This window comes from Andrena cerasifolii, chromosome 10 (genome assembly GCF_050908995.1).
Source record: "Andrena cerasifolii isolate SP2316 chromosome 10, iyAndCera1_principal, whole genome shotgun sequence".
In the NCBI taxonomy this organism is placed as follows: domain Eukaryota; kingdom Metazoa; phylum Arthropoda; class Insecta; order Hymenoptera; family Andrenidae; genus Andrena; species Andrena cerasifolii.
Genome location: NC_135127.1, coordinates 12,424,042 through 12,436,787, shown reverse-complemented (window position 1 = coordinate 12,436,787; position 12,746 = coordinate 12,424,042). Strand labels below are relative to the sequence as shown.

General features: G+C 40.0%; 2 protein-coding genes and 1 non-coding gene across 8 annotated transcripts; 1 reads left to right on the top strand and 2 right to left on the bottom strand.

The window, feature by feature from the left end:
* Positions 1-2,526: 2,526 nt before the first annotated feature.
* Positions 2,527-2,598, bottom strand: Trnaa-cgc (transfer RNA alanine (anticodon CGC)). The gene has a single exon. It is a non-coding gene; the product is annotated as a tRNA-Ala (tRNA).
* A 216-nt stretch (positions 2,599-2,814) lies between these two features.
* On the top strand, positions 2,815-11,139 carry Med (Smad/Smad4 homolog Medea). 6 transcript variants are annotated; one of them, XM_076822004.1, is made up of 12 exons: positions 2,816-3,555; positions 3,626-3,831; positions 3,933-4,081; positions 4,171-4,450; positions 4,630-4,887; positions 5,357-5,497; positions 5,737-5,895; positions 5,968-6,141; positions 6,214-6,468; positions 7,300-7,581; positions 7,662-7,792; positions 7,869-11,139. In XM_076822004.1, exons 2-12 carry the CDS (start codon positions 3,765-3,767, stop codon positions 7,947-7,949), a joined length of 1,977 nt encoding a protein of 658 aa, XP_076678119.1. In that variant the 5' UTR covers positions 2,816-3,555; positions 3,626-3,764; the 3' UTR covers positions 7,950-11,139. The 6 variants fall into 6 exon arrangements, with proteins under 6 accessions (XP_076678121.1, XP_076678120.1, XP_076678119.1 ...); XM_076822002.1 differs by having other exon boundaries at positions 5,710-5,895; XM_076822003.1 differs by having other exon boundaries at positions 2,817-3,555; positions 4,645-4,887; positions 5,707-5,895.
* Positions 11,140-11,819: 680 nt separating this feature from the next.
* On the bottom strand, positions 11,820-12,713 carry Mrps26 (mitochondrial ribosomal protein S26). The gene is made up of 2 exons (XM_076822015.1): positions 12,380-12,713; positions 11,820-12,312 (listed from the first exon to the last, which is right to left on the bottom strand). Exons 1-2 carry the CDS (start codon positions 12,601-12,603, stop codon positions 11,886-11,888), a joined length of 651 nt encoding a protein of 216 aa, XP_076678130.1. The 5' UTR covers positions 12,604-12,713; the 3' UTR covers positions 11,820-11,885.
* Between the last annotated feature and the right edge of the window lie 33 nt (positions 12,714-12,746).

The window sequence follows — 12,746 nt, the reverse complement described above, 5'->3', positions numbered from 1 at the left end:
TGTAATCGAGCCGATACGATTCGACGCGAAAAGAAACGTCGCGCAATCTGAGACGACATTTTGTTATTCTGAAAATGTAACGGCACGCGGTGGCGTGTTTGCCTTTATCTTGTCGACTTCTTGACCTCGCGCGGACGATAGTATAGAAAGCACGAAAGCCAGTAGCTGCTTCTGAATTGAGAATATCCACGGTAGACGAGCCGAGAAACTACGAATTCCTACCAAATTCCATTCGCACGGCCATATATCGCTCACAGACGATGCTGTGACGCAGCGTTTGCGCATCAAAGTCATGGCCGTGAATCGGCTGCGGAAAAATTATAAACCATCTCGATGTTAATTCGAAGCTTGCCCCGAATACTCCTTAAAATAGAACGCTTTCTGTCGCGGCAGAACAAACCTCCACCCGTGGATCTTGAAGGCTCCGCGGATTTTTACCGGATGCTGTGGACCGATTTTTCTAAAGATTATCGTTCGAAGCACGGGAGGATCGGTTTTTGCCCCTCGTTCCCGGCCGACTTCTTGGAATTCCTCTTGGGTCGCATTCACTCATCTACCCACAATTCGCGCATCGTTCCCTAATAAGTTGACGAGCTGTTTCATGAACACCCGAGAGGGAGCCGGAGCCGGCATTAACAGAAATTAGCGCTAATTGGTCTACCTCCCTCTGTCTTTCCTTGTTTCTCCTTCGCTCTGTGTGCGTGTGCGTGCGTGCTGCGTGCTGCGTGCAGCCGTCGCACTTTTTCTTTTAATGCACCCGACCAACGTCCAACACCGAAAAAATGAGACTGGGTAAACCTATACGCGCGGCGGGTTCAACATGCGTGGCAGAAAACGGCCACGCGCGGACAGCCGAGTTCGCAAAGCCCTAAACGTCTTCTGTTAATAATCCTCTTTGGCTTATGCGGCTTTGCATTTTAACATGCCAGCCCCGAAGATGCTGCTTGCGTTTCCTTTGTCGCGTATGCGATGTATAGAAGGAAAGAGTTGTTTCTCGGTCTTGTCCACGTCCCATGGAACGTTAGCCTTTGAAAAGTCACGCTCGATCGGCGGTGTCGAACTGCATACCACGACGAGACCATGAATACGGCGTTTGACGAAAGAAGAAGCGTTAAACAGAGACACGAGGCACAGAAATCAAAGATTCGATTGTAGGCTCCCTGCTATCTCGCGTGCGCGTGTACGCATTTCCGTGCACGATATTCCTGCGAGTCGCATCCTATCCGTCACCGTTCTTCCATTCCATTTCGTGGATTGTCATTCGTCGCTTTGTCTTCCATTTCCATCCCTTTCATCAGTGTAGTGTTCGTAAACGTTTTCTATTTTACAGCGCATTGGCCGAACGAACCAGAGTGCAACCGTAACGTTAACAGCAGAAGAAGCCGATTGCGAGTGAAATGTCGAAACTGTTCCAAGCAGAAGCAACAGGTTTCCATGCGGGGTGGTGTTACATCGTGTACGAAATTTCTCAGAGGCACAGAGGAAGAAAGAGCCAAAGAGGCTGCCGGCAGTGGGCGACTTTAATGACTTCTCGAGGCCGCTTCAATGAATACCACTGTGTGTCATCGCATCATTACTGTGTGCACGATATACATATAGCACACCGCAGCGCGTCCGGGCTAATAATTGTGACGTGTATCTTTCTATCGGTACCGGTTCGTGACAATTTTGTCATCATCCAATCAACGTAACTGTGTACGCTCGTTAAACACCCCTTTTCTAATATAAATTCTTATTACCCGGCGTGGAAATGAAAAAATATAAACGCGCGACGGGTTAGGGCAAGTTCCTGTTTCGAGGGGCCCTCGATGAAAGAATCCCCGGCTACAAGTAATCCTTATCTTTTAAATAGGTTCACTTAATTGACATAAGACCTCTATCCGTTTCATGAAACGATTATGCAGTATCTATGAGCCACAGTATTCTTCTGCCGATTATCTAATCTCGCACTAAATTATAGCGAAACGTGGGCAAGTTATATTAGAATTTCCCTCTGTCTGCTTAATTGTCTATTAATCTATAATATACTTCTGTACTCGTAAGTGTCTGCAAATGTTCATTCGTACAACGCCAATAAGTGCTGGATGTTGGTTACTGATTTATAATTAACTAACGCTAGTGGGAGTTAATTATGCGTGATTCTTCATTTCACAGTGGTCAGACATCACGACGCTGTCGAAGGATTTCCCGACTATTGACGGAGCTATGACGCACGGAGGGACTGGAATCGATCAGAAATAAACCCTGTCCTGTTCTTAAGTACTAGTGCCGCAGGAGTGATTAGGTTGGTTTAGAAATTACCATATCTCCTGCTGCTCAAGTGCTTATCAATGGGTCGGGACGCACATCCATCTCTCGAGTCATGCATCGCTACTACTTCCTACGGACGGAACGCATCATTTTTATTTCACATGTATATTTACTTCTTTATGTAAACATGTTACAATATCTTAATTATACATTAAATACGTGATAAATAAATGTATACAAATGTGATGCTTTTTTTAATTTAAAAAAAAAGATATTTGGAGGAGCTGGGATTTGAACCCAGGACTTTCAGCATGCGAAGCAGACACTCTACCACTGAGTTACACCCCCGCTTGAGTAGCAAGCCTTCAATCCTGAGCACACTATGAATACGCAATACTGTTGTATGAAAATAAATGTAATTACGAAACATCGGAAATATACGATACCATTTAACGAAAACTATTTTCATTCCCAAGAATCTGTTCCCTCGTATCTTTCTGTTCCAAAATTGTGAACTCCTTGCGATTATCGGATGGATTTACGCTTACTTTTTCATAATTGTAGTTAATATGCGTGCTCGCGTAAATTAGAGGTTTACTAATAAACGGAATATATATTAAATATATTGAAGTTAACATTTATTTTGAGTGTTATTTCTCAGAATGGAAATAACGATGGAATAAAGTAACGTTATTCGAAGCAACGATATCTCGAAAGTACTCGGGTCCACCCAGGTCCACCGGCAAAGCATAACAGGTCGAAAGTGGGGAGGAAAGGTAGGGTTAAATAGATCGAGGTTTATTTCACAACCCCCGATAGGGGTTAAATATTTTCGAGCTTCATGGTAGGTAGTAACCTATTCTGTTCTGTTTCACCCCGTTCACCCGCGCCCATTCACATACTCTCTGTTGTAAGTGGTGGGTAGAAACGAAACGTAGATGAAACTCCCGCACAACAGTGCGTAAGTACTACATACGTGCGCTCGGTACTTGTGGTACTTGGTGTCATACAAGAAAAAGGAGTAGAGGAGACAGCGAGACGCGAGATTGAAAACTTGCATATGTATTATAGTCTTGGCGCTTTAGTCGCATCGGTAATCGTGCAATTAAGCACTAGAGATAAGTGCGGTTCTACCAAGTTCTACTACTGATGTCGCAACGATTCAATCTAACCTCGTGAAAAAACCTGGCAGCGTCCTACTCGAAGTAACTGTCAGTTCACGGTACGTCACCGCAAACTGGAAAGCGACTCTACTAAGGTTACTTCGTGTATGCCCAGCTCGTAATTAGTTCGTCAGCCGATAAGGTTCGTTCTCTGTTTCTTAATATTTCATAACCGTTGACTTTCGATTTGTTTAACTGTTCCCCGCTTGCAGTGAATCCACGTTTACGACACATGGCTAGCGGATCGTTGCTAGATGGTAAATCATAAAACTCTAAAGGCATCGAAGTCAGGGATAAGAATAGTGCCTCGATCGAAGAATTGGAACGGTATTCGCCACGGCTTTCACAGAGATGGTTGGATTGGCGGGCGGGGGAGGTCATCTGTATCCCTCGCCCCCAATGCAACCTAATCCAGAGTGTAAGTTCTGATAACGTCATTTGTAAATATTCCGAATTCGAATACATGCTTAGTACATGCTTGATACACGTTCATCGTACAAAGAAAATACCTCTGTACAGTGAGAGAAATGACAGGAATCGCCCCTAGTGCGCCGACTAGCGCGGATGCTTGTCTAAGCATAGTACATTCGTTAATGTGTCATCGGCAAGGCGGCGAAAGCGAAGGATTCAGTAAACGTGCCATTGAGTCGTTAGTGAAGAAGCTGAAAGTAAATCTTACACCTTCTAACCCTTTCTTACATTACGAAAGCTTAATTAGCATGCTATTCGGCAATTCATGTATGCATATTGTTTCAAGGAAAAGCGTGACGAATTGGATAGCTTAATAACCGCTATCACCACAAACGGGGCGCATCCCAGTAAATGTGTCACAATACAGAGAACTCTTGACGGTAGGCTACAAGTCGCCGGTCGTAAGGGTTTCCCACATGTTATTTATGCACGAATCTGGAGATGGCCAGATTTACACAAGAATGAATTGAAACATGTGAAATACTGTCAGTTTGCTTTTGATTTAAAGTGCGATTCTGTATGCGTAAATCCATATCACTATGAGAGGGTTGTATCCCCTGGCATAGGTATGTCATAAGATGTATCTTTAATTTGCTTTTTTTAGAGAGATAATTCTATCAAAGTTTTTCTTCGTGCATTGTTTCTTTGCAAAGCTTCTGTGAACTCATTTGTAGCACCATAAGTGTAAATGATTTATTGTTGTGGCCTTGGTGTATGATGGAATGGGTTGGTTTCCCCCGCACAGACCCGTTCTTTACAGACCTGTCCGGGCTGACTCTACAATCGGGAGTAGGCGTCGGACCAGGTGGTAGATTGGTCAAAGATGAGTACTCGGTCGGTGGTGGAGGAAGCGCAGCAGCTGGAGTGGTAGGATCCGCGATGGATGTTGATGGAGAAATGAACCAAACCATTCAACATCATCCACCTTCTCAACCCACTACATCTAATAACAGTCAATCGTCTCAGCAGACTTTTATACCGGGCCTAGCACCACCCAATCCGAGTAAGTAAAACTTTTTATCATCTTGTTCCAAAGATTTCTTAATGGCCATTACGACAACACTGTATTTCTGTGATGATTTACACTACTTTGAACGTGTATGTACCTGTGCTATTCACTAGTACTATAATCAGATAAGATTCTTGAGTTAAATGTTTTAGTGTGACAGTTCTGTAATCTTTCTATACTGTTCCTGTAATCTAGTTGGTAAATATATCTTTGTATGTGGGGCGTGTTGATTTATTTAAAAATAAAGCATGTTTATGTGTTCGAGATCTCGAGTATATCGAATAATGCACTAGAATTTATAAACGAGATAAAGCTTTGCTGTTGCATTTGTAGATTATGAGAAAATTTTATTTTTTCTTGGCAAATTTTTTTCCAACATCGCTTCATTTGGTATTACTTTGCGTTGCTAGTTCTATTTCATTTTAGCTTTATTCTTTCTTTTCCCTTCTGTTGTTTGGCACAGCTAGTGGTGAGGGTATGTTTGGCAGTAATGGGGGAGGTAATAATGGTGGTAACCCCCACAATAAATTGGACGACAGTAATTGCCCCAGGCAAACCTGGATTCCTACACCTCATCATCCTACGGCACGTAACATTCATCATCGTACGTATATAATAGAAAGCTCCTCTATATTCTTACGATTTTCCATTTACTGCCAATTAGTTCTATTTTTTTTTTCGTTGCTTCATGCGAGTTTCAAAGCTATTATATTTCGTGTAATTAATTTCAGAATCACTGGACAAAGTTTGAGTATAATTGACATTTTCTGTTATATTGCCTGTATTGTGTATGAGTCGCATTTAATTTTGCAGCAGTAGTACATCCAATGAGTCACACCGTAGGTAGCCAACAGCAGTCATTGAGTACGTCTAGCGGAGGTAACAGCGCGCAAATGCTGAGTCCTTCGCAAGGACAATCTACCGACACTTTTTATGGAACTAACACACCTCCTCAGGATCTCAATCAACCACCAAGCGTCGATGCATTAGCAGCATCTCTAGGTATATTATTCTACATTTACAAAATTTTCTGTATTGCTAAAATTCACTCTGAGATTTGACTCTCTAAAACAGGCGAGGGCCAGAGCTCTCCTGTATCACCTGTACATCTCCATCATCCAAACGGATTTCCAGTAGCTACAGCTGCTTATAATTCAGGAGCACCACAGTGGACCGGAGCCAATACTCTTACATATACTCAGAGCATGCAACCTCCAGATCACAGACACCTTCATCCTACTTCTTACTGTGAGTTAATGAAAACGACAAACGATACATATCTCGTAGTTACGATACTAATACAAGTCGAATTTGTATTAGGGGGTGGTCATGGAGGCGAAGTAGGTGGAAACATTGGTGGTCTACTTTCTACGCAACCGGCACCTGAATATTGGTGTTCCGTTGGTTATTTCGAATTAGATACTCAAGTGGGCGAAACGTTTAAAGTAAGCAGTGGTTGCCCTACCGTCACAGTCGATGGATACGTTGATCCAAGCGGCGGGAACAGATTTTGTTTAGGAGCTTTGAGTAATGTACACAGAACAGAGCAAAGTGAAAAAGCACGCCTTCATATAGGTATATTCGTTTATCTATATATATACTTTATTTGTTTCCCCTTGGGGTTTACAATCCACCATTCCGCCTCCTCTTACAACTACCTCTTAAACTTGTATCTTAAACCTACTCGCCTGTTAACCTCTTAGCCACTACTTAATTCTACTTAAAACTACTCGCCCGCTCGCTCGCTCCCCTACGCCATGCACGCACCCACACCCCCCCTTCCCAACCGTTTGACCCCCGCTTCCGCTCGCCGCCTCTCACTCTCCTTCCTTAAACATCCCTCCTTTCATTCCTCCATTCTCCTCATCCACTCCTCTCCCCCTGCCTCATCGCCTAGTACTTTTCCCACTTCTTCCTGCTACCCCATCCCTTCCTCTCCCCCATCCCGTACACTCCTCCCACACTACGTACATCCCCTCAGAACGTTTCCCCTCCTCGCCCTACCTTTTATTTCTTCCCAACACATCCTTGCTAGTTCCCCTCCCTAACCTTACTTTTCTCCTTCCTACACTCTTTGTCCCCTCCCCTTGCCAACCTTCTCTGCCCCCGCTCCCATCATCCCTACCGCCCCTTTTATTATCCTTTCCTTCAGCTGTCTCCATTGCTCCTGTATTCCTCTTCCTCCCCCCTCTCTCTTTTCAAACTTCCGTGAAAACTTCTCCCTCCCCTCTGCTGTCCAATTCCCCCTTCCTGCCCTCCTTTCCACTTCCCTACCTTCTCCCCTCGGCGACACCACCATCGGATGATGGTCTGAATCCACCCCCTCCCCCACCTCCATCCTCTCTACTCTCTCCCTCGTGTTCTCATTCCCTATTACATTTACTATTCTGTTTATGAACTATTCAGGGAAAGGAGTCGTGTTGGATTTGAGGGGTGAAGGAGACGTTTGGTTAAGATGCCAAAGCGAGCATAGTGTCTTTGTACAGTCTTATTATTTAGACAGAGAAGCAGGTCGCGCACCTGGCGATGCGGTACATAAAATTTATCCCTCTGCGTACATCAAAGTGTTCGATTTACGACAGTGTCACAAACAAATGAGAGGACAAGCTGCCACTGCTCAAGCTGCAGCAGCTGCTCAAGCCGCTGCTGTAGCGGGACATTTGACGCATGGAGCACCAATTACTAAAAGTTTGTACAACGCTTTTTTTAATTGTTAGGAGAATAATTTCACAAATGCTTCTTTAATTTGACTTTATAATTTAACACAGGTCTCAGCGCAGCAGCTGGTATAGGCGTAGATGATCTCCGACGACTCTGCATTTTGCGCTTAAGTTTCGTAAAAGGTTGGGGTCCAGATTATCCTCGACAAAGTATAAAGGAAACTCCGTGTTGGATAGAGGTAAGAAAGAATTTTATTTCACGTAATTTCTCACACGTATGAATTGCAAGGTAACGAACTTATCTGTTCGGTACAGGTACATCTACATAGAGCGCTTCAATTACTGGACGAAGTTTTACATACTATGCCAATAGACGGTCCCCGGGGAATTGAATAATTTTATTTAACTTTGGATAATACATATGTTGCAAAAAAGACATCACATCGCTATAGGCTCAGCGTCATGTGTGCAAAATGTATAAAATGCTTGCATACACGGTACTGTGTGGTATTGTTAAGGATATCCGGGTAAATCGACAATAGATGGCGGTTTAGATGGAAACTTTTTATATATTTTACACACATGATTTACCGCATATGATGAAATGTGTGTCTGCCATGGCCTTGCATTACCGTCAACGTACAAACATTATGCGAAGGAAATATTATTTTTCTTTATGAAAAGTTATTTTTTAAGAAGAAGGAAGTGCATCCGCGAGAAGAGGCAAAGGTAGGATGAAGGACTTCTATTTTAATAGGCAGTCAATGTCCGATTTAAGGAAAAACAAATACATTTCCCACGGCGTGGCCTGGTAAGCTCAGCAGAATGCGTGAGTAAAACGTGATACTTTCGGAAACGTGAATAGTCATAATCTCGTTTTTTGAGATTAGCTTTGTAAGATAGCTTAACTGACACATCCTACTTAAAAGAACGATGATAAATTTTAAGCGCAGTGTTTATGTCTAATATAACAGGACAGTGAAAAAATCGATTGTATATGTGTGCACAGTAGGAAGGTTTTCTAAAGACTGTGGTGTGTTTCAAAGTGCTGCCAGACAACAGCTTTAGTACATAGGGCTACTACAATAAATACCGTATAAGCCATTCTTATAAATCTATAGTATCAGAGGGGAAGGGTCAATGAAAGATTTTGAATAGTCAAACATTAATGGGAGCAACAGTACTGAAATAATATATATACTCTATTAGGAAATTATATTTTTATTATACCTGTATTAGTTGTGCTGGCAGTAGTTTGATACCGTGCTGTTAGAATAACCTTCTGTATCGTTATCGGTTTTATAATTTGCAACCAAAAAATATCAGTACACAAATACCTGCAATGTTTGGTTAATAATGATGTTTCATGTTTCCTTTTTTTACCATTACTTTCCCTGTAAGGACATGAATTAATTCTCTAGTTAGTATTATTATAATTATTAGCGTAGTTGTTAGAGGCGAGACAAATCTGAGAACGTTTAAAACATGGTACGATCTTGTATTTGAAAAATTCAGCAAGAACTGATTGTGTTTTGTGTCTCGTTGAATTCAACTGTCTCTCCTCTAATCAACCACTAATGTTACTACTATTACCATGTAGTACTTGTTGAATAATTATACTTACTGTTTACCAACCATTTTCTTATTCTATATTCGTACAAAATATTCTTATATATATATGCTATATTTGATAACATTATCATACAGAGAAAAAGTTGACCAAATTTTATACCTATCCGTATATATACACACAAACACACACATACATATATATAAATCGTATACGCGCGCGTACGTTCGTGTATGCAACAGATATCTTGTCTTCATTTATTTTGGGGAAAGAGAAAGAGTTTAATGCTTGTTTTTACTAATTGATACAAATTATAGTATTGGAAATTTTGGCTTCTTTGTTGTAACTGAATAGAGATTATTTAGCTGTTTGTGTTCATGTTGTCCTTACATTTCTTTATATTATACGTAATCAAGATCGGTCTCATTGACTCAAACGTGAGCAGAATTTTGTGTATATAAGCATGTCTATGACTACCGTATTACAAGTAAGGGACGAGTTACCCTTGATTGAGCAAGCATTCAATTGTTGCGAGATGTTTTGTTCTTGTTCTTCTCATTATATAGTTATCTCTCGCCCTGCGTGACAAAATGTAATTGAACGAGGGTAGTTTTTATCAGCACCATTAAAAACACGCAATCTAAGGAGAGCGAAGAGAGAAAATAGGAGGGAGGAGGTGTGTAATGAACGTAACAAAAAGGATGTGCAGTTGTTATTGAATGTGAAAGTGGAGAGTAATGTTATTGTCTAAATTAATTTAAAACAAATCGTGTATTTTAACGGCGAAATATGTACAGGGAACATTCTTTCCATCGGTTTCTGTCCATATTAAACGAAGGATACAGAGCTCAAATAAAAGGGAGAATCGCGTTTAAGCATACTTAACGCCAAGTTCGCTTTAGAAACACATGTGCCATCATTTTCATACATACCATACAGATGATAACAAATGGTGTAAGATTTTTTATAAATCCTATTTTTTACCAAGCGCATAAGTCGCAGATGCAATACATATTTGAAGTGTGATGCATCGGCACGTCCTAGATCTATAGATTTTACGGAATCCGGAAAAGGAACTTTGTACGTCTATACTAAGCTGAATTACATGTATGCGAGAACGTGATGTGCATTGCAAAGATCGGTACATTCAAAACCAATTGTATCATTCACGAATAGAGTACACACAGCACACACAGACACACGCATGTATGAGATAAGACAAGAATTGATACATGAAAATGTAATCGAAAGTTCAAAGATTTTGGAACGGAAATTATTCTGAATACGTGTTCGTACAACATTTTATCGATACCTCTGAATAAGAGTTCCGTACATATATTAGAACTGGTGACAAAGTGCAATAGCCCTGTCTCATGTCAAAGATACCATAGCTGATAGCTGTAAAAGTAAATGGGAAATGCCTATATAACTTACGTTAACGCTCGAAAAATGATAACGGTAATTTAGTAATACTATACTCTCTAATTATTACTACTTTCTTTCACTTTTACCAGGGTAGAATATGCAGTATAACTTGCTGTTTAACAATTTTACCAATTTGCTTAATGTCACGATCAATGGCGAAGCCTGTGCTTCTACCGTTTAATATTTTATACAATGTTTTACATGAACCTTCTAGTTGAGCGAGAAGAATCGTTGCGTTTATTCGATTGCATTCTGTGACTATTTATTGATATTAATTTTACACCAACTTTAGATCATAGCGTTGAATTCTAATGTGAGGCTTCGTCGTTAATTACAAATCTTGAGATTCAAAGACTTGTTCTTGAACTTTAGAAACATATACACAAGCACGTACAATAAATATCAGAATAGAATTATACAATTACCAATGCTATTTGTATGAATTAAAGAACTGCTTGTAAAGTAATATATTAATACTTTTTTTATTTTTACTAGGCTTTACAACCGTGACTTAAACGTGAATTGTTTCAGTAGCACGCGTCTATTCGCATGTTTTAAGATATTCGAGCCTTTTGAAATTCAATTGAAAAACGGCCATTTAATTGTCATAGATCTTTTCTCTCGAACAAATCATGTATGTTCAAACCAAAGATATCCCGATTATATGATTACGTCATGATACGTTACAAGTATGTACGAAATGTAAAAGTAATTATTCTTAACAAATACGTCGCAATACATAATGCAAGTAGGGTCGCATATAAACATTTTAAACCAGCATACAAACACAATCTCATTCAGGTGTAAATTTTCATGGCGTTCGAGGTTCGAGTGATAATGGCTTGGTGAATACTGATAAAATGAGCATCGTACGAATTACAAATCGATACCTGTGATTATCGCCGATACAGGCTAATTATACATGATTTCTATTCTCATGTTATTTCCGCAGATTTGTGAAACTGTATGGCGATAATGCATTATCAGATTGTTAAAATAAAATTTGTCTATGTACTTATGTGCCGAGCGCGAGCTGTTACAATATGGTTAAACAGGCTGCAGAACCAGAGATAGTTAATGCAGCACGTATGTAGACCATATTGTAAGGTACATAGGCTTTCGATACTTGAATGGATGTGTTTACAAACCTTTTGTTATTGTATATTATAAATACATTACATTATATACGATCATTTTCAATAAACATATTCTGTGAATTAGAAAAATTTACCCTATTAGAATTTTATGGTAAAGGATTAAATGTACAAATGTAGTTGCAGACTTGTTGTGTTTATTAAAGAATAACTACTTTAGATATATGTAATTTATTATATAATTTACATTGCATTTTCAGCACTTTCTGTAGTTTGCGATACTTCTGTATAATCATCTGTGTAAAAATTGCCATTAATATCAATCGCAACATTATGATTTACAATATTTTTTAATGCATTTTCAATAGCTTTGTCTATGTTCTCAGGCGTGATAAATGTTGATGCTTCTTCCTTTGCTTTTTTGATCTCTGCATCTACTCGACTTCGAAGCTCCAAATCTCTTTCCCTTTTTGCTTCTAGCTTCAACATAATCTCCTTTATGCGTACTTCTCTTTGTTTGGCTAGTCTCTGCTCTCGCTCTTCAGCTACTTCTTTGTTCCATTGTTCGTTTATTTCGTTACATTTATCAAAATCTTTGGCTGCAAGTGCTCTCACAGTTACAGGATCAAATTTTATTCTATTAGCGCTCTCCATACGAATGAAATGAGATCTGAAACAAACAAATGTATTGTTACTCTGAACATGCTTTTCGTATGTACGTATTAAAAATGACATACCTTAAAGATGTCATATGCGTTCGGTAATAATTGTGAATACGCTTAAGTTCTTCAACTTCTTCTTGAGGTATAACTGGTACTTTCGGTATTCTGTATAATTTCGATTTTGCCGTAGGTAACCAAATTGGTTTCTGCTTCCATCGTACGCATTGAACATGAGGTCCATTGGATATTAAATAATCATAAGCCCTTAAATGTCGTATTGTTAATGAGCTGGCACTCATTATCGTTGATGCTCGGGTTAATGTTATGAGCAAAGGTATCACTAGGTTAGAATCCTGATGTTGCGCAGAAATTTATCTTCAGATGTCACGTCATCTAGAATTATCTGAGATAGCGAAATTTGATTCAAGCGGCATCCATGAAA

Excerpts from the sequence above, each read along its gene's own strand:
- Med (XM_076822001.1), top strand. The coding sequence starts at position 3,765 with ATGGTTGGATTGGCGGGCGGGGGAGGTCATCTGTATCCCTCGCCCCCA. Across the intron at positions 4,082-4,170 it reads CGTTAGTGAAGAAGCTGAAA|GAAAAGCGTGACGAATTGGA; the intron begins GTAAATCTTACA and ends TATTGTTTCAAG. Across the intron at positions 6,142-6,213 it reads CCTTCATCCTACTTCTTACT|GGGGTGGTCATGGAGGCGAA; the intron begins GTGAGTTAATGA and ends AATTTGTATTAG.
- Mrps26 (XM_076822015.1), bottom strand. The coding sequence starts at position 12,603 with ATGAGTGCCAGCTCATTAACAATACGACATTTAAGGGCTTATGATTAT. Across the intron at positions 12,313-12,379 it reads ACGCATATGACATCTTTAAG|ATCTCATTTCATTCGTATGG; the intron begins GTATGTCATTTT and ends TGTTTGTTTCAG.